Source organism: Arctopsyche grandis, chromosome 5 (genome assembly GCF_051622035.1).
Source record: "Arctopsyche grandis isolate Sample6627 chromosome 5, ASM5162203v2, whole genome shotgun sequence".
NCBI classification, from domain to species: Eukaryota; Metazoa; Arthropoda; class Insecta; order Trichoptera; family Hydropsychidae; genus Arctopsyche; species Arctopsyche grandis.
The window spans coordinates 20,138,449-20,161,430 of NC_135359.1; the positions used below are offsets into that span (position 1 = coordinate 20,138,449).

Here is a 22,982-nt window from a genome sequence, read left to right on the forward strand (position 1 = left end):
AATTTCATAGTGTTGGTATTAGATTCGCCTTTTCAAATAAATTGAACTGTGTATTGTTTTTTGTATAAAAGGTTAATCAAAATGACATATTTCGTATCGATATGATTGTATATAGAATATATGTATGTATATACAAATAAATAAAAAAAACCACTTAAGAAAAATCGTGACCGCCTTCTAAGTACTTTAAAAAGGTCAAATTTATTACAAGGAGACTTTTTATAACAACTAAATTAACCGTATGTATCGAAGGATTTTAGGTCATTGTCTTGTTTATCTATCAACATCTATTATTTTGACAAACAAATGAAAATAGCCGTGAAATCACCAGGAAATTTTTTTACCGGTAAATCGGGTTTTAACTAAAGACTTATTTGATAAATATGACCCATATATATATATATATATATATATATATATATATATATATATATATATATATATATATATATATATATATATATATATATATATATATATATATATATATATATATATATATATATATATATATATATATATATATATAACTAAATTAACCGTATGTATCGAAGGATTTTAGGTCATTGTCTTGTTTATCTATCAACATCTATTATTTTGACAAACAAATGAAAATAGCCGTGAAATCACCAGGAAATTTTTTTACCGGTAAATCGGGTTTTAACTAAAGACTTATTTGATAAATATGACCCATATATATATATATATATATATATATATATATATATATATATATATATATATATATATATATATATATATATATATATATATATATATATATATATATATATATATATATATATATATATATATATATATATATATTGTCAGCCGTCAGAGTAATATTAATTACATAATTCAACAATTTTTTTAATATCTTCGAAAATTTTAACTGCATGACATTTTTGTCTTTTATATTATATTTAGGGTCGCCATAAGTGACAGACATCAATACAGACCATTAAGTCTTAAATAAAATATAAAAAATATGTATAAATGTTTATTCTTATAATATGTAAATCCTCAAGCTCTGTATCAAAAAAAAATTCAGCCATTTGGCCTGCATATTTGATTTCTTTGATATTTTGGTATCTGATTCTGAAATATTTTTTCTCCAAAAAAATCTTTCAGGCATACAAACTGGTTGAAGATAATCTCGAATTTTGTTTATATACAGTACATCTTATTTCTTTATAATTGGAAGACTAGAATATTTTGCCATATTCGGTGAAAATTAACAAAAACGATCGGATAAGAGATAAAAATGACCACTAACACGAAAGCCATGTGAAACGTAAAGGAGGTATGTAAAAAACGAAACAGATATGGAACTGAGTAGTATAAAAATGCCAATCCTATTTATATGAAATCAACGCTAAACCTTCATCTTATTTTATATTAAAGTGACCATTCGTACTGGTTTTACCAGTACGAATGATCTAATATTTGTACTGGTTTTACCAGTACAAATATTAAAGAAGGTAAATCAGAGAAATGTTATATTAATAGAAGTGGCTTTAGGCGTCATATTGTTGTCAAGTGATAATCCTAAATAATTTTAGCATCGGTCGTATTTGATGCTTGGTGCTCGACGTATGTCCGATAAAAACTTCTCTGTTTGTTTATATTACTCGCAAGATGGGCAAGCATCGGTAAAAATTGCACAATGCATTAAAAACACACACAATAAACAACATGGGATACATTTTTGTAAGTAAATTGATCCGATTGTATTCCGTGCGTTGTAGCGTATTTATAGAGGCGTACCGCGTAATATTAACAACAATTATTTATTCGTAAGGGCCCTTCTATTATTATTCCATTTCTCTGAGGTAAACGGATTATTTCACACATTGCGATCGTGCACACAACAATCGTTGCCACGGAAATCGAAAATACAGAATATCTGGCAATCGAGTTCTCGTTAATAAGATAGTTCACGTGCGTAACTTTCGATGGGTGGAATTTTAAGGTCCCAGATGTTCCGTGATCGAGATTTTATTGGCGTGTATGAACCATTAAAGAAATGTCGGTTAACATTTTAGAATAATAAATACATATGTAGGTGTTGAATTTATTGAATATTTTTCTTATATAATATCTGCATATATTCCATCCAATAAATTTACTTGTAATTAGCCGGTTAACCTAGCGAATTTCACCGGTTTTCGACAATGTACAAAAGCGGTTTCACCAATTAATCAGTTTCTGTGTTGGAAGCCCTAATATGTATGTATGTACATACAAGTTAAACATATTTTTTGTGAGCAAATACAACGTAGCTTTATATTGACTCATTATGCCTCATAATTAGAGGTAGGACCGGAAGCGTGCCGTTTATTGTTCAATTGTTGTAAATGCTTTGTAAAAAAGGTTCGGCAGACCTTTAACAATGCATTTACAACATTTGAACAATAAACGGCCCCCTAAGGGTCCGGGCTTTACTCATCATGCATCATAAAACAAGAAAAAATAATGCGTAGGTTTGATAGTAATCTATATATGTAAATAAAAATCTGCTTGTTTTTCTGTTCGTCACGTATGCGTTCATAAACCATTCAACCGATTGCGATGAAACCTACGTGAGTTATTGTGTGCATGCCCGCATTGGTTTCTGTAAAAAAAAATCGCCCAAAAACGGGAACGGGAACAGGAAAACAGGAGTGGCATTGCAACGCAATAATTTCAAATGTGTTCGCTTCGCCACATTTGAAATTATTGTTAGGCTAAAATAAATAAACATAACATATCCGAAAAAGAATATATCATTACTGTAATTTAATTTTTTGATTATTAGGTATTAATTTGAAACTGAAACATTCACTTATCGAAACGGGAACGGGAATTGCATGCGCTATTGTGGCATTGCAACGAATGCCGGGTTCAGCTATTATTAAATAAAAATTCAAATTTAATTCAAAATCAGATGCGGCCAACGCAAGCAAACGAAAATCAACCATTAAAAATATGAATGTTTTAAAAATACACCACACCGCTTATTTATCTCGAACGCGCTGAAGCAAATTTAAAATTGCAACCGCGTGGGTTTAGTGCAATGCAAAGGGGAGAGGAAAAGGGGTATGAATGGTGACGTCACGGAAGTGAAATGGGGATGTTATGTGTGTGCGGGGGAGTGCATAGACGATGAAGTCGATCTGGAGGCTCGGCTCGTGACGTCATCGGTGGGTGGCCGCGCCCCTCACCCGACCCACCTCCTCTTTTGGGGGTGTGTCGTCAAGGTGACCTTGCAATGAGCTGCGTCTGCGCCACCCCGACACACTCCTCACTCCTCACACTCCACGGTCCACAACTCCTCGGACCTCGTAGTCAGTATCGTGCTGGTTCTGGCGACGCTCGCTCGTCTCCATTGTGTACTTCTTTCTGGGTCATACTGCGTTGCCGCCAAACATGCGACAAGCCAGGGATATCGTAAGTTTACGCTTCGTACACATTTCCCCTTCTGTTGTCACTTTTAACGTAGCACGTGCATTTTTACACGTGTTCCGAATACACGACTCCGTTCGATATTTGCTCAACGCACAAACCAGCTGGTTAGAATTAGCAGAAGGTGTCGCTTCTCAAACTTTTATTTGCCAATTATAACATATGTGTACATAAAATGTTGAGTGTACACGATTTTGATATGATACGATCACTAGATAGATATACGGGCCGACTTGGAATTAGGGATTGCAATTTACTGTAAAATTTCATATACCGGTAAACGGTACACAATTTTTCACACTACTATACTGATATTTACTGGTAAATGAAAAAAAATAGTGGATAGATTACTGTATGTGGTTACTTTTCCTAAAAACGTTAACCTAAAAAAATAATTAATTAAAAATAAATGTCAGGTGGATAATGTCATATAAATACATTTCCATTTGTATTTATAAGACATTATTCCAAAAGTCCTTTCATAATAATTAATATATCCATGTAATATGTTTTAACCGTTACATTTGGATTTAAAGTTTGGATCTTAATTAAAACAACCGTCTGATCACATTAATTTGGTTGGTCTGTGTGTTACTCTTACGCAAAATCAGCCACTACTTTTGGACATTTAATACTGAAAATAAACAAATTCCAAACTACCTAATCCACAATACGCCGTTTGCATTGATTTTAATGCAATAATATGTCTGTATATGCACTTAATTTGCAATAAAATAACTAACGGTAACTACTGATGGGCAAATTTTGTTGATTTTTTACTTTATCTATGTACGTAGTAACAATAGATGAAGTTTTGTGATCATGCGAAAATTCGAACTCGAGATTTTTATCGAGATGTATCTTGTTAAAACCGGTATTGCAATCCTAATTGGAATTAGTTGTAATAATATCATTCATGAATATTTTATGAAGTGCATTCAAAGAAAAATACATACATATATTCAAATGATGCGCATAATCTTTCAGTTGGCACGTGCCATGCTGTGATAATTACAATTTAATCAGACAAATCAAATGAATATAATCCTATAAAGTCCTAATTTAAGCCCGCCTATTACATTATGTATTCAAGTGGTGATTAAAAATACGTCCCAATATTCTTCTGTTATCTTTCCGTGCCAAAATAAACGTTGGATATTTTGCATGTCTTTAATTCCAATACCGAGGCGAGACGAAATTATCAAATCGTGCTCTTTGGTACGAATGAAAACACAAATACAAAGTTCAAATGAAACAAACCAAACAATCTCTTTATAAACAATACAATTTTTTAGTCAACTCTTTTCTATTTTTGCGATTAATCGCTTAATCCTTTATCGATTAACATATACGGCTAGATTTTCAAACCAGTATATATTGCATGTATTTATATTTTACCCTTGAAAGAGATCAACGTTCAACCGATGCACGTATGTTGTTTTTTGCACAGCGATAGTGACGTATTCTCTCATTTGCTTTGCAAAAAGCGAAGAATTCGCATTTATATAATATTCAATACATAAAAAAATATGTATGTATATATGTACGTATATGTGTATTATATGTATATCGTAAACCGTGCCAAGCCGACTACGTAGTTCCGTTGAAGAGCAGATAAGAATACCTCTTTTTTACACAATAAAACAAAGTAATTGAATTATTCCATTTTTATAGCTTTTATCTAAGGAATTTCTTGATAAAAATTCAATTAACCGGCTTCAATTTTTTATTAATATATGTAGAACTGCTATTTTAATCTACAATAAGTATGTATGTACAGTAGTCCCCAATACGTGACGAAACCATTCAATTTGAAAGAGACAATTTTGCATAGTCCTTATTTATATACGATACATATATGTATGTATAAGCTTGTTTGCTAAACGACTGCTAAATAACGTTTACGTATGCCGTTTTGCAATGTTTGATTTGAAAGTCTCTCAAACTTTTGAAAAAAAAAAATTGAATTATGCATTATATTCTCCACACACTGACTATGAACAAAATTCCATTGGAAAACTAATACATTTGAAAATTAAAAACATTTCAGTGTCAATCAAATTTTTTTCTGGAAAAATAGACAACAGACAAAATAAATGAAAAATATTTTGAACATTGACTTTTTAGCCATCCAATAATTATTAATTCAATTAACCTAATAGACCACAAAATTTTCCTCAATATACAAATATAATAAGTGAAAATTTCTACGTATGTACTACATATATCATCATCATCATCTACAGCCACTCACCATCCACTTCTGGATAAAGGCCCCTCCAACACGCTTCCATTCGTCTCTGTTTTGCGCAACTCTCATCCATCTGACCCCACATATTTTTCTAATTTCGTCCACCCATCTCCGCTGTGGTCTTCCTTGCATTCTTTGGGGCACCATTCGAGCACTTCTTTCGTCCGTTCTTCCAGCTACGTAACCACCCATTGCCATTTCAATCTCCCCACTCTCTCCACTATCGACTACTTCTCACCCACGTATTCCGTTTCCTATCTCTCCTCGGTATGCTGAGCATACTGCTTTCTATACTTCGTTGAGTGTATTGGACCTCGTGTAGCATCTTGGCGTTTAATGTCCAAGTTACAGACTATTGTATATGAATGTATGTATGTATATTTATCACTAATCAAGCATTATTGCATTACCATTCGATCGCATATTGAAATCCCACTATACATATCAATCAAATATCAATCAAAGTGTGAATAAAAGAATAATTGGGCATCAATCAATATCATAGTAATTTTTACAATGTAAGAAATATACAAAAGATTGCATCGCGAAATACCACATATTTTACCATGAATGCGGTATCGAAGAATAATAAATGGAATGTGCGATTTGCTATACGTATAGTTTTAGCAGCCTTGTTTTGGAGCAGTGTCGAGTGCTATCGTACTCACTATCAATCCTTTCTAAACCGGTCATGTTGAGCAATATTTAATATTTTCCTTGAGACAAGTGGTTGGTTGTTCCTAGAAGTGAACGTATTGAACGAGCTAACCGACACGTCGTAGAACATACATATTTCTAATTATTTTTTACCCCACCAAATGACGTATTCGCATGTTCGTTAATAACAATTTCATTATCTCCAGCAGTTATCGCGCTATCGTGAATGTTTCCTGCGATAATTTTCACAACTATTAAGTAGTATGCGTCGCTAGTTTTGTGTCAATGTTCAAATACATAGAATCGTCCAAAAAAACAAAGTAGCAAAGTTCATAAACGTTTTCCACTGAAAAAAGTCTTATTTTTTTACATTTATTATTCTTGTTATTGATCGAAGAAAATCACGGTCGTAGACGGGTTGTGCAATTCTTATAGAAATTTCATTATTCTATTGACTTCTTATTAATGTTATTAACGAACACTAGTTGTTATATGATTGACATTTTAATAAAAATAAATCACAGTTTATTGAAATTTATTGTATTTTTTTACGATTGTGATTCAGTCGTCTTTTTTCTTATATTTTAAATCATCATCATCATCATCTAGTCATTTACCTGCTGGATGAAGGCTTCTCCTACACGTTTCCACTCGTCTCTGTTTTGCGCAACTCTCATCCATTTCACCCCTCACATTTTCCTAATTTCGTCTACCTATTTTCCCTGCGGCCTTGCTTTTACCCTTTTGCATTCTGTCTGGTAACATTGTAGTACTTATTTGGTCTTTCAGTTCATTTTTCTAGCCACGTCACCCACCCATTGCCATTTCAATTTATTCACTCTATCTACTATATCCACTTCCTTTCTCATACTTCTTATCCACGTATTCCGCTTCCTGTCTTTCCTCGTTATACCAAACATACAACGTTCCACACTTATATTTTCTTGGGATCTTTGGGTTTCAACTCCCTGGCAAAGAGAAGAGATTTATTTCTTGGGAAACATTTCGTAAAATTACTTAGAGGAGAGATTCACAATCCCACTATCCTGGAGAAACTAAAATTCTGGGCCCCGGAAAATCGTAGAGTTTTAAGAAAACATGATATATTTTTACCAATTAGGGCTAAATCAAACGTGCTCATGAACTCCCCCCTCTCGAGAGCTGTTCGACTCCTTAACTTACTGGCACATTACTTGGACCTATTCGATGCCAGTTATGTTGAGTTGGTGGAACACATCCTAAATAGCACGATATAAATTTTTCAATCTTATTTCTTTGTTTTTATTTTGTGTACATATTTTTTACTTGATTTTTATTATTTTTTTATGATGTTTTTTTTTTTTATTTATGATTTTTATTATTTTCTTATGTTTTTTTTTATTTATGATTTTTATTATTTTTTTTATGATGTTTTTTTTGTAATTTTTATGATTTTTATTATTTGTATTAAAATCACATTGACGCTTTGGGGCAACCTGTCAAGTCTCTGTGGTATTGATTTTTTAAAATAAAATAAAATAAAATATGTAGCATCTTGGCGTTCAATGTCCAAGTTTCACATCCATACGTCATCACTGGAAAAACACATTGATCGAAGATCTTTTTCTTCAGGCAAAGTGTCTTTTTTTTTTAATCATTCATCCAAATGCATTCCATCCTAATTTCATACGTATCTTTATTTCTTCTTCTTTACTACCGGATATGGATATTTTATTTATATTTATATTATATTTTAAATAGCTATAATTAAGTCGCTAGATGTAGATTTCCTTATAATATTTTTTCAGTCACCTCCCTAAAATGTGTCAAGAAAAATAGCAGCTGATGTTACTGCCGTTTATATAAGTATTTTTCCAATCAAAGTCATCATGACTAAAGAAAAATGCGCGCGAAAATTCGTCGGTTTTTTTTAATGACACAAAATACAATGAATACGTCGGTATAGCCATTATGTACATATGTACTTCTTGTTCCTTCCACGCCATCAACTATACCACTGCGGCAAAACTCAATTGGGTCAATAAATAAAACTGGGTTGAAACGATACGAGTGCACTAAATAAGGGAACTCGGTGTGGGTGCCAGGGATGACAAATTACTTGATTTTTTGAGTTTTCGGGTAGTACGAGTACCTCTTTGGGTAAGGATTTATTATTTGAGTTGATAGCTAGTTCCGCCAATTTCCTATATACATTCTTACATAAGTAGGTAATCTCACTACCCAGGTACTCAAAAGTCGAGTGATTTGACTTCCCTACTCGTATCGTGTCACCCGATATAAACACAACAAAGAGTGTTCCTTCATTCCTTTTCTCTTCGTGCTTTAAACATTTTTAGATGCACTTGCATCGTCAACTCCTCTTCTGTCTCTTCAACTTTTCTACCTTTTCAACTTCAATTTTGTAATGATTTGTTTTAACTTCGCATAAAAAAAGTAAACAAGCACGTGTCTACTCTATTTTTGGTGATTAGGCGCCCCCTTTGCCAACTCATTCAAGTTCACTCTCCTGGCACAGATAGACATTCTCATGTAACGATTGCGTCATATTGTTTATTTACGTGCATTCATCTGTAAAATTATTAGCGCACATTGACGCGCAGCATTCCCTTTACGAAACTGTTTTCGCAAAGTTGCGAACTCCTAAAATAGTTTCCTCTACAAATGATAATATGTCATCGTCATGTGATACGTTGGTTGCGTTATTGTATATAATACACATTTTCTATTAGTCACTATTTTAATTATCTCATAATGAGTCTCATTCATATGAGGAATAATACAAAATACGCTAAGTACAATATGTATATTGAAATACATACTCGTAGAAATATATGCCGTCATTGGACTAGAAGGACTAAGGTAGTACCCCAAAATATTTTGCCTGAAATTGAACAATATCAACAATTCAAATCGTTGTCAATATAAATATTGTTCACTTGGATTAGCGAAGTTCAGAAACCGGAATCGGCCCTACCTGTGGAAGTGGTAGTGGTGGTGAATTGTTATGGTATGGTCCGTGGCGTCGTTCGCTTGCACGGACTCGCCGTCTCAATTATGTTCCCCTCGCAGTACTGGCGAATTGTTGTGAATAGGCGTTTTGTCGAAGACAGAATATTTTTTAATTTACTCTTCTCTTCAAGCATTTATGGAATTTTCACTAAGAATATGCTGATTTGTGTCTATGAAATATCGTTATAATACCGTTTATCGTTTATATCGTTTATATAATATCGTATAATATCGTTTTGTGTAATACATATTACACAAAACTTCCTGAGTACAAATATTGCAAGGACTCGGTTCACGAAACAATTCCCTCAGAACAAATAAGTGCGGAGTGCGCGGAAACAAATTAGGAGGCTTTTGAATGTTGCATTCTAGTTCGATTGTTCGATAAATCATGAAGATTAAGTTTTAACAACAAACAAGATGTTATTAAGAAAAGTAGGCTACTTAGAATATTACTTTTAGCACAAAAATGACAAAAGTATACTCACATACTTCAAGAAAGATTATTGTAATTCAAAAATTAAAATTATATATTTTTTTATACCTAGTTCCCTGTTTTAAAAGTCACGGCCAGCCATTCCTCGTAGGTTAAAAATGTTTTGAGCACATCCTTTCTTGAAAAAGCTTGGGGCCAACTACGCACTGGGTCCATAACGGTGGTTACAGATTGGATATGTAAATATTTGTATTTTACATAATTGAGACCGTTATCATCAGCATCTGTATCACCCACACGGATGATCCAATTGGAATCGGAAGTGTTGTGCAATTTATGATAGTCCATCTAATGTTGCACATGACGTTAAATTATGCACTTCGTCGAATACGACCTAGCAGTGACATTTCAACCTTGGGCACGTGCAATATTGCGTTTCCGACTCTTTTCCTCATTGTATCAAGTCGATAGTTGTACCTCTTGCATACATAAAAGTATTATAACGTATGCGTTGTTGACAGGTAGTTTCATTTCCTATTTTTTACACATGACTGTTATTGTGTAGGTGTGAGTAGGAACAAGAGGAAATTGCCGCGGGTGATTATCTTGTACGACTTCTCGTATGCTATTATATTAGAGCACTTTGCCAGTTCGTCGACTGCTTGAAGGTTTCATTTCCATCATTCCATTCGAAATAAACAGTCAATAAACCTATAAAATAAAGCAACACGAGATATACCCAATGAAATAGAACATCCGCCAAGTATGTAAGAATTACTTTTCAAATACAATCGTTCGGTCAAGTGCTGGTTACTGTCATAGTACTTTATTATTACAAAAATATTATTCGCTATCGTTGATTTACATACGTTTTACGTTTGTACGTATGTTCTGCCACATATGCATGTATGTACATATATTCTGTATAATGGAAATTTCCGCAAAAAGTGTTTGTGATTTTTCCTTATTATCATACATTTAGATATCGCGGTTGACCCGAAGGAAAATTGTGTTTATAATATCCACGTGTATGTGTTTAAATTGTGATAATTGCGTAAATTTTTGACTGGCTTACAAAACTTTAGCCGGTCATAACTGGATATTGATAATAGAATTTCGCGCTTTTAAATAAAAATCGTCAAAAGGTTCAAACTACATTATTTTTATTTTCGTTTAATTTCATTTCAAATAATTCAACATAATGTAGCGTAATTGAGCTTCAATACCAACTCAGGTACATTAGATGCCGCACTTTGTTCTCTTCTCCTGTGACTCGTACCAATTCGATGACTTCATCACCTGTATCAAGCTCCTCAACCAGATTTCTGTTGTCTTAGATTTGTTTGACCTTTAAATACGTAGATCTGGTTGAGAGATTGTTTAAATTGAGATCGTAAATGTGTTCTAATATTATATTTGTTTTCATGTGTTGATTTATTTGTTTCATATTTTATTTTATCTTATTTTGTTTTTGCATCCATAGTTCTGTATTCTTAGCCATAGTAACGATTTGTAGCAATTCTGTAATGTCGCTATGGCAAAATTGTAAATAAAATAAAATGCGCCCAGCTCTGTTAGCTTATTAACAAATTAGGGGAAAAAGTTATCCAAATTACACAAATATTTATAAACATACGTTTATAGATTCACGCACAATATTAAATTCAAATTGTAATGGTGATTTGACATATGATCGATTTTTCGTTTTGATAACAAGTAATAATAAACACGCTATAAATATTAGATTGGCTATGATTAGCATAGTACATACATATTATACATACATACATAGTTCCGTCTAATAAAATATATTATTATTTTATTTTTCTGATTTTTTGTGCTCTCATTAGATTAAAGTTCATAATATTATCATAAAGAACTACATATGTTGATAGCAAAGAGTTTTTTTTAGATGATTAGCATCCCTGAATTTTTTGTTTACAATAGTTAAAATACAATGAAATAAAAATAAATAGAATCAATGTTTTCGTTAAATGATGGCCTTTACTAGAATGTTTCTACATACTATATTCCTTTATATAATTGCGGTGAAGGTCGGTTATCATAACTGTAATGCGATTAACAAGTTTGTCTTATACTCAATTACATATGACTCAATTATACATTTATTAAATAATTGGTGAAATCATGGTCGGTTATTTTCAATGTCATTTCCTCGACTTAATCTTTTCCAACTGTATAAATATAAATTCTAAAATTAAAACACAAATGTAGATATTAAGTCGTTCTCAATTCCTTTTACTTTGAATTATTATTTTATTTAGACGAAGTCAAATTTTCCTTATTGTACGAATGTGGAAATTATTTTTGGAAGGAAACTCGTGAAATTGGATGTGAGGTAGAAAAATGTATGTAGTTTTATTTAAAAAAAAATATTTTTAACCTTTGTGATTTATTTTAAAATGTCTCAAGGCCTTGACGACTCTGAATATTTTATCAAAATGTGGATCGTCTCTGTTTTCCCTCGGAAAGTTTTCTGGTACGTAGACCAATGACGTCTTCGATCAATCAACCTGTACACCAGTGGTGGCCACGGTGGCTTTTTATGGACATAGCTTCGAGCACATTTCGGACGTTAACCTTTTTTTTCGACTAATAAAGGATGAATACCAGAAATTAATTTTTTTCTCGCATTTTTCGAAAGGAAATAACTGCAATGAATACTTCTGGTATATTTGAACCTACTATGCCAGTTCATTGAGACTATTTTTGTATGAAATTACTGTTAACTAAATACTTTTTTCTCTAGGCAAGACATTATTTAGCTGCCAGCAGGGATATTCATTTTATTTAAAAATAATAATCTCAAAGGAGCCGAATAGTTTCAAACACGAAATAATGTTTATCACTAAATACAATAGGTGTAAACCTCCCCGAAAAACAGAAAATTATACGACGGATGCTATCTACAATATTTAACACGAAAATATTTACATTGTTATTGATTTATTTTATTACAATACATAATACTTGTTTATTTATTTTATTGTAATTTATTTTTATTAAAATACATATTAATATTTTTATTGAAAACCTGTGACAACTACATATATAGAAAAAAATAGGCCAATAGGATAATATTGAAAAAATGAACTATGTACACCCAAAAAGTAGCCCGCGTGGCGACCAGTGCTATACATAATTGTACATGGTGATGGATTACAATAATTTACACCGTATGCATAAGTTCTATCTTCCAATAAACACAAAGTTGTGTATTCCGTCACAAAAATTATCATAAGAATAAAAATTGCAAAAAAATACGCTACAGCACAACAAGTTTTCAAAAAATGCTTACATTATAAACTATTCACTCCTTTTACATTGAATTTACATTAATCAGAAATAATGAACAATAGATCGCGCACAACAATTGCAACACCATTATGAAACAAAATATTTGTATTGTATATTGGACAATATACATACATATGTATATACAATGTATACCGCTCCCTAGCATTCTATTCCATTTTCAACACAGTTCATTAAAATTTGCCAGTGCCAAGTATCAAATTAATTCAGTGCTATTGTGGGTGTGTTCGCAAACAAAAATACGACTGCAATTATATTAGTAATCATCTGAAAAGAACTTGCATCGGCCGAGATTGGGTACAATATTTCACTGCTTTGCTAATTTCAAACAAAATCATGATTCATTCGATTCAATTCTGAGCACATGTTTAAATGTTATGCTTCGTGATTTTTTTTTGATAATAAATTAAAATAACATTTAAAAAAAAACAAGTGAGATAAGCTCATGTCGACATAACATGGTTTTTTTGTCGATGCGGTTCTTTCCGCATAATATAGTGACATGGATTCGAGAGGCACGACTCCATGGCGAATCGATAACCCAAGAGCGCAAGGTCTTTTCCGCTTATTTATTTATTGTGGTTTTTTTCTGCGAACACATGTATGCTGATCAGGTTGAGCAACCGTTGGCCAACCGGGTGTGTCTTGGCGACAGTCTTCCGACAAGGATAACCACTCCAAACAGTCTATTTTAAGGATCAGTGTGGCATTGTCCTTTTATACTGCTTTTTTGAATTGTAACATTTCTAGTCGAGGGAGCAAAGTCCGAAATTTCCAGTTTTTCCACCACCTCCTTCCCAATCCGTGTCACAAAAGTTTTGCCTCGTGTAGACTGCCATTAGAATTGCTGATGAAATATTTGAAATCGATTACTATACGTCCCCAATATGGCTACACGTTTGGCGAATGTGAAATTAAGAAGTTGTTGAAATCGAACCAGGCAATTTAGCGTCGATCTAAAATAAATATGTCAAGTTTAGGAAAGGGGAGATTAATTTTCATTCAAAGGCAACTTTGTTGGAAAGATAAGACGAAACGATCGTTAATGATAACGATTTGAACGCTTATCAATCGTACGATGGTTTTTAAATAGAATTCTACGAGTGGTTGATCTATTTGCGAAAAATAGCAATATGTACATTGATACAAATGTTGCAAATTACCCTAGATAACAGTGAATTACTACAGAGCTAAAACCCAACAAAAACGCCACTAAATAACTCGGATCCACTGATCATAAATATGAAATTTGTCCACTCGTAAGGTACTTGAGATATAAGGACGTTTAGAATATTACGATTTTTATTAAAAGCTTCTATTTGCACAGCTTGTTCAAATTATGGTTTTGTATGGCTATAACTCAGTAAATAAAATAAATTGTTTCCCTTTATTTATTTGATGAAATTCAAATTTTCGCCTTTAAAAATGTAACACAACAATGTTTCTTTCACTTAACCACACATTAAAATCCCTAGTTTTGAAAAAAATCATCTTCACCGCATTGCTTACATTTTCAAAGGGATTATTTTTTTTTTGTAATTGAAGAATAAATATTATCATTCCCAAAATGAAGATAACTAGAGCTTATTTACGACATACAATGTAAATTTACATATTATTTATTTATTTAAGTTAAAGTTTGGACCATTGTGGCATTACAGGAGTCCCCAATACGCCGCAATGCTCGAGATGTATGTACATATGTAAAAACATATACAGACAAAAATATATTTATACATATTTAATCATAAAAAAACAGTATTTCTATAATAGCAGGAAAAGTAAAAATATCAAATAGCAAAACATATACATACATATGTATGTATGTATGTATGTAGTAGGGAATGTCTTGCATCAATAGCCAGCACCAATGTACATATAAGAACCAGTCGCAAATACAAAACATCCCTGTGAGGCCCAAATGGAAGAGAGAAGATCAAAATTCCATTCATACATCCCATCCAATTATTAAAATAATGATAAGCGCAGGCTACCAGACAAATATTTAGGTAAAAAAGTACATACATTTATGACTAGACTTCGGCTAATCGTCGAGGCACTATTTCTTAGAAAATATATGTTTGTACAAGTTTTTTTTGCTCCCTTGCTTTGAACGCCGTTGGTTTTTCTAAGAAATTGACAATTTTTAAGAATAGTGCACCCGCATGTATACGATCTCTACTTATAACTAGAGGTAGGATAGTCACAGTGCTATCCATTATTCGGCAAACCTTTAACAATGCATTTACAACCTTTGAACAATACACAGCCCCCTCAGGCTCCGGTGACTACTTATAACTAGAGCCCGGAATCTGAAAGGGCTGTTTATTGTTCAAAGATTGTAAATGCATTGTTAAAGGTTTGCCGAACCTTTTTTACAAAGCATTTACAACAATTGAACAATAAGCGGCACGTTTCCGGCCCCTTCAGATTCCGACCTCTACTTATAACCAGAGGTAGGCGTTTGGACGATGCTTTGCGCACAAAAAATGGTTCACTATTGTCAAGCACGCTTTTTTGCTCTCTTGCTTTTTTAACTAATGAAGAAATCTATTGTTATTTAAAGAGCACCAATCCAACGCCGAAGTCTACTTATGACTAAGCTTCGGCGCGACCCTACGCACCATTGTTCATTTTTATGGTGAACCTTTTTTTTTGCTCTCTAGCTTTCTACTTTGCCCTCTTTCCTGGAAAATAGCCCCAAAACTCCCATTTTTTATTCCAAAAGCACGCTCCACCGCCGAAGACTACTTATGACTAGACTGCGGATAGAGACCGTGCTTTTTCCAGGAATCGGGGTGGTTTGGCTCTATTTACAAAGCTAGAGTCCAAAAAAAAAGGTTGGGTGAACCTTTAACGAAGCATTTACAACCATTGAACAATAAACGGCGCGCTGTGGGTCCGGCCACTACTTAAAACTATATGACGAATGGTCATTAGAGAAACGGCAAATAACAATAAATGTTCTAACCGAGCTGCAAGTAAGAAATAAAAAAAAGCTTGAAAAAAAAGGTTTTTGACTAAGTCAACAATAGCAAAAGTATTTTGCCCTAATTTAGCCTCCGTCCTTTACTTATGACTAGTCACCGGACCCAGAAGGTGCCGCGTATTGTTCAAAGGTTGTAAATGCATTGTTAAAGGTTTGCCGAACCTTTTTCACAAAAGATTTACAACAATGGAACAATGGATAGCACTGTGACTATCCTACCTCTACTTATGACGCACTTACATATGTACGTACAATCGTAACCAGTACAGAGCGCCCTGATTTTTATTGAATTCATTGTCAAGGGTCAAACAAGCTCACAAATCAATGAAGTACGCGTCAAAACAAGTTCACAAAACAATACCTTGAGCACCAATTTATTATGCGCTCGAAAAGTGTATAAACAAACATGTATAAAAAAGTGAACGCGTCAGTGAAAAATGCAGTATGCATATATTGATTATTTTCCCATTAAACTGCGTGGGGTGAAATGTCAAATTTTATCGCAGTTAAACTATTGCGTGTCATTTGTAATCGATAACCTCTCGTAATGCTGAAATAACAATGTCCAGCCATAATGTGGTTTTGATATCACTTTTCAAGCTGTCTGAGCTAAACTTTATCTTGGAATTATGAGTGGTTTAATTAGTCAGCGTAATTTTGTAGTGAGATAATGCAAATATGGTATTATGCATAAATAGTATTAAAAAAAAGCGCTGGAAATATATATATGTGTAATAGAACACATACAATCGTTATCCATTTGAGAGAAGAGAACTCACCGAACAATTATTCAAAATGTTTTTAAAAAGACTTTGATTAGTAAATATGTATGTATTATGCGTTTAGAATTGGGTAATGCTTTGCGTTTACTGACGACATTAAAATTTTGGCGTCTTGGCAACCAGAAAGGTCACGTGCAACCAATGCAGGGTCACGATGCATGGTGGATGCGCCAAATCTAATTTTAACAACTAAAAATGCGGGCTAAATTCATGTCAAAAAACAACCTAAACGTGCATAATAGGTGTGTGAATAATATATTTACATCGTTTTACTAAACTGCACTTACAATTTTGTAAGTAAATCAGTTGACAGTTTGTTCAGATACTCCTTGCACTAAAATCAGTGCCGGTTTTAGGGGGGTCTGGGTCGGGCGGCACCCGAGGGCGCCAAATAAGTTAGGGCGCCGCACGATGCGCCAAAGGTGCTCTAAAATTTAAAATTAGAGCGCCAAAAGCCAAACAACATTTTAGATTAGAGCGCTAAAGGCGAAATTTTTTTCTAAGAGTGTTTAGGAAAATTGCCCGAGGGCGCCATTGGGTGTAAGGCCGACACTGACTAAAATATTATATTAGATTTATATACATATGTTGTTGCATACCGCATTTCTTGACTATTTTTTGATATCCTCAACCTCGTGATTATTCTTGTAAATTTTTATTATATTTTCTTATTACAAGAGCTCATGAATTACTTTAGTGTGTATTTTTTAGAAAAAATTATTTTGTTTTGTTATCCTTTATTTTATTTGTGGATGGAAAGCAGAATTTTCTGATTGTTGCCCACTATTCCTAAATTTAATTGTACTACAAAACCATGAATTATAACGTTAATCTCCGTTCTGAGAAATAGTCATTTACCTAATTTAATAAACGTTGCACACCCATGATCCCCTGTGACTTTTTAAAAGCTTTTTTAAATTATCTTATTCACTTTTCATCCATTCTTCTGGTCAAAAGAATGTCTATTTCCATTGAAAATTTTTACTCATTTCATTATATCAACCACTTTAATCATTCTTTTCAACGATTTATTTTTCTTCTCTTCTCACTCATAAATACAAATAGTTGAATAAAATTAAATAATAATTTAATTAGGTACTGACTAGTCAAAATAATTATATTTTGAATTTTACTTAGATAGTATTCGCTTACAATATATAACAACTAGATATGCAGGGCATTTAGGGGGGGGGGGGCTGGAGTGGGCAGCCACCCCCCCTAGATTTGGACGGGATTATCCACATTGTTTATTAATGTGCTATTATGAATTTGAATTAAAATACTAAACCAATAAAAATAGAATATTGAAATTCTTTAGAACACTGTCAATTTTTCCCAGAAAAAAAAATGTTTAAAAAACTCCCAAATATATTTTGTTTTGTTATTTGTCTTGCTTTGAAAGATTTTCAGAAGATTATTTTGTACTTTATATACACTAATTTTTTTTAATATAATTCATCCCCCCCCCCCCCTAGATAGTCAATCCTTACTGGTCAAAAATTTTGCCTCCCCCCCTGGGAAAAGCTGAAATGACGTCCCTGTACATATTTATATAGATCCAGTTTTGATGCAAAGATGACTAAAATAACTTGCGCGCGTATTTTGTTCCAAAAATAGCTTCGTCTGAGAATTTTATACCGAGTAATGGTTACTGCTTCATTTTGCTGTCATAATATAATTTGTCACTCGCGACACATTTTCAATTTCACAAAATAAATTGCATCAATTGTACAAGACTCAAAGGTTCTATCGGAAATCTTTTGAATTTCTATCAAAATTTGAGATTATTCGATTGTATCACAGTATACCTGAAATAGCGGGAATTTGGGGGCAAACGACCGAAACGGCACAAGGATGCGCTCCTAAAATTGTGCGTGTGTGCATGGGGAGCGTAAAGATAGTGAACGTGTGTGGGTGTTTGAGTTTTGAATGAGCGCAACAGAATGTCGACCGCGCCTTTATTTTGGCCAATGGCGGTCGTCGCTGGAAGGCGAGCCTCTCTACGACCATGAAAGAATCTGAACACCGACCTGAGATGAGACTATACGCTGCAGTGCGAGTGCGAAAGAAAGAGAATATAAGTGGCGACCGTTGGTCGCACTCACACATGTGCAAACTCGCAGCGCGCGCAACGTGACACGTTTACGATACGCACTATCGACTCGTAGTTAGATGACACGGCATCATAATAATAAACAATTGCCATTTCAATGAGCAAATTTCAAATTTGATTTCAATTCCTTTAGATAGTCTAATCTTTTTTTTTTGAAAACAATTATTCCATATTTATAGATATGAAGTCATTTGTCGATTTCCTGTTTTATCAAGTAACAGGTATTGTGGTTTTATCGCATTAAATTAATATTTTATTTATTTTTGCTAAGTTAATCTTAAAGTAATACATGATTACTAGACACCGGATAGTCACAGTGCTATCCATTGCTCCATTGTTGTAAATCCTTTGTAAAAAAGTTTCGGCAAACCTTTAACAATGCATTTACAACCTTTGGACAATGCGCGGCACCTTCTGGGTCCTGTGACTAATGATTACACTCTCGCGCACATTCACAATTTACCCTCTACAAAGGTGATTTGCACATTTATATCATAGTTTCACTTCTATTGTTCGTGGCTTTACACACACTTGATTTTCAATTCACTACATATTTGCAAAGAACACGCTATAAAAATAGATTGCTATAATGTTGAGTAGATGACTTAACAGATGGCAAGAGAGCACGCGACTGCTGAACGCAGCCACAAGTGCACAAAGTGATAAGTGTACTTATGGACTATTTAACACTTCCCGCATTAAGCATTGATGTTTTCTTCCCGCATGAAACATTGATGTTAAAGGATATTTGATATTTGCATGTGCTGATGTACATTTGAAATTAGGGAATGCAGCATTACTCGATTTTAGTTATTTTATAATTTTATCAAACTTTTATATTATAATTAACAAATATTCAACTTTTCAGCTTGTTTTGATAATTTTCGACGACACTGGATAAACTTCACTTTATCTAATTCAATTTAACATACTCTTAAATCTTACATATGTACATGGTCAATGTGGATTTAATCAAAGAGTTATAACTTAAATTATGAGTTACGATTGGGAATAATTATAGATGATATTTACATTACTAAATAAATTGTATTGTAACACGTGATATGACAGTGATAGATGAGCATTGATTTATTTTATATAACTTCAAAAACCACTAATCAAAACGAGAAAATTAATCCTTAATTTGATCTTATCAATATGATAACCGTGCGATTATTGTAATGATTGAGTGGTGATCCAAATATGTAAACGATTACATTTGATTGACATTCTCGGAATTTGAAATATACCACATTTTACTGGAACGATGATGCCGATTTCTAAAATTTAATTGCATGTGTAATAAATTTATATATTTTATTAATGAACAATCCCTTTTAGCCTCACATATTTTCGCGTTCACGAATAATATTATCAAAATATTCACGCACGATTATACATACATACTATTATACTAGAAACGATAAACACTTTTTTTAATTAATGTGATTTTATAATATGCAGCAATTTGATTTGATTAAATCATTGAAAAAATATATCACTCAAATTATTGAAATAATATAGTAAAAATTCTAAAAGTATTATAATTAAGATCAATTATAATTTTTTTTCATTATCATATTTTAAAATCGCTTATGATATAAAACCGATAAATGTTCCTTTTGAAAAACGTATAAATAATCTTTATAGAATAGGTAATAGCTGTGATAAAAAGTGTAAATCACTGACACAGATTTTTTTGTCTCCGTAGTAAAAAGCATGGATCCTCTCGCAAAAATTAAAAACTGAAAAGTCAAATATTAAAAAAATCTCAAAAACAAGAACCAATCAAATAAAATTAATTACAACACAAAATCAATTATAATATCGTTGCCACAAAATTGTGTAATATTATTATCATGTTTTCTTAATATTTGAAGAAATTTAAATAAAAATATTGTTCAATTTCTTTGGGGACGGAGGGGGGGGGGGGGATTTCTTGATTTGACTTGTATGAAATCTTACAAACTTTGTTTTTATTTGATTATTTATGAAACACTTTCTCAATCTGACATCATACATTATCTCTTAACCGGGTGCGCTCCGTTCCATCAACTTCAAATTCTTCAACTTTTAGACGCATTATGTCAACTATTTCTTATCTGCTTGAACAGGAGTTTGTGTTTATATTTATACACAAATAATTAATACAGGGAAATACTAATTTTACGAGGTAAACTTAACGATCAAGTTTGATTTTAAAATATTTTTTAAATATTTGTAAGGTGTGCTTATGGCTCAAAAATCAATGAATAATCACCATATTCCTTATATATTAAAGATATTACATACACGGGTCTACTTCACGTGACCGAAAGTGAAATGGTCGAAAAAGCAAATAAGCATTAAGTCGAAAGATCAAAAAAAAAGGGTGCATGATAAACGGTACCATGTATATATCATATATATATACATATATCAGTGGCATGCGGTAAAATTATCTCTCTTTTTGTCATTTAGCCTTGCTTAGTGTGCGCGCGCAGGAAACGGGAGGAAAAGCCTGTTCCTCTTGTTCCTGTTGTATCCTGCTCGCGCAAAATAAGTGAGGATGTACGACGGAGGGAGAGAGACTTTTACCGCACGCCACTGATACATGTATAAATACAAACTCCCGTTCAAGCAGACGAGAAATGAGCGAGAAACGAATGTTGAGAAATTTCAAGTCGATGGAACGGAATGAACTCATCTTGCTACATAATAATCAGTGCCGGCCTTAGACCCTATGGTGCCCTCGAGCAATTTTTTCTAAGCGCCCCTAGAAAATTGTGACAAATTATTTTGTGACATCGTAAGTTTCAATTTCAAATAATCAATTTAAGTTCCGCCTTTGGAACTCTAATCCAAATTTTTTTAGGGTCTTTGGCGCCCTAATTTTAAATTTTAAAACGCCTTCGGTGCATGGAATGGCGCCCCAACATACTCGGCGCGCCCGACCCAGCCCCCCCCCCTAAAACCAGCATTGATAATAATTAACATACTTCGGCGTTGTCTTGTTGCTCGTTAAATAACAACAGACCTCTCGATTTCCGTATAAATCAAAAGAGCAAATAAACATGGTTGACAATAGCGAAACACTTTTGTGTTCATTCTACTACTCATGGTCGAAATATTTTAATAATGAATACATGTTTAAATTGCAATGAATCAAAAAATGAATAAAAAAATGCGACGCTGAGGTACGTGACGTCGAGCCGAATGGAAGTGAGTGGTGGGTAGTGGGTAGTGGGTGGTGGGTGGTGGGTGGTGGGGGTGTGGTCGGCGCTAGAAGACCGAAGACCGCACAGCCGACGAGCCTTTCGGCTTTCAGTTGCATCGGTTCGGTGTCCGGCGTCGGTCGCGTCACAACAACAACAACAAACTCGAACGACAACGTCTAGTATGGGTCACGCCACCTGTGTTTTACCTGCGGTCAGTCTTGCCAACTCCTCACTTTTCCTCGCTTTTTATTTTTTAACTGTTCCCACCGTCACATTCGCTTCTGACTTATTTTAGCATCGTTTTATAGCCCAAAGCGAACTTACCGCCAATATTGCGGAACTCGAATGCTAATTGTTTCGGTGCGAATTGTGTGACCTTGATCAAGGACGAATTCTGTACTTTCGCACTTCACTCTGCTGAAAATGTCAAAACGTTTACTATCCATACGACATACGAGTGTTGTTTGAATTGCTTAAATTGTCAACTTTCTCTTTTGTTTTAGCTTTTGAATTTCGTATCATTCAATTGTTGCCTACTTTTATATTAAATTTTTTTTTTATAATTTAAAAATATGCCTCAACTTGTATATGAATATTTTTCGAACTAAAATTTATTTTATCTATACTTAGAATTATTCGAGTGAAGATTTTTTTATGATAATGGTCGTGTATTTTTTCAATCCGATTCAAGCACGTCTCTTTATCTCGTCTAATTACATATTTTGTCTGGTAGATTATCCATAACTTATATGTTAAATCACGTGC

General features: G+C 33.2%; 2 protein-coding genes across 4 annotated transcripts in view; one reads left to right on the top strand and one right to left on the bottom strand.

The window, feature by feature from the left end:
• Nse4 (SMC5-SMC6 complex kleisin component Non-SMC element 1) overlaps positions 1-19,653 on the bottom strand; it is a 44,548-nt gene extending 24,895 nt beyond the window's left edge. The window contains exon 1 of the mRNA XM_077431442.1: positions 19,484-19,653. The gene's annotated coding sequence lies outside the window, so the exon portion shown is untranslated. The remainder of the gene's footprint in view (positions 1-19,483) is intronic.
• Positions 1-22,982, top strand: part of Hex-A (Hexokinase A) — a 33,465-nt gene that overhangs the window by 6,984 nt on the left and 3,499 nt on the right. Inside the window, exon 1 of one of the 3 annotated variants that reach the window (XM_077431435.1) lies at positions 3,339-3,432. The exons of 1 other annotated variant lie outside the window; for it this stretch is intronic. In XM_077431435.1, the coding sequence (XP_077287561.1) occupies positions 3,412-3,432 (21 nt within the window). In that variant the 5' untranslated portion in view covers positions 3,339-3,411. Of the gene's footprint in view, positions 1-3,338; positions 3,433-22,247; positions 22,429-22,982 lie in introns of those variants that run through there. One more of the 3 variants, XM_077431433.1, reaches the window with a different exon arrangement.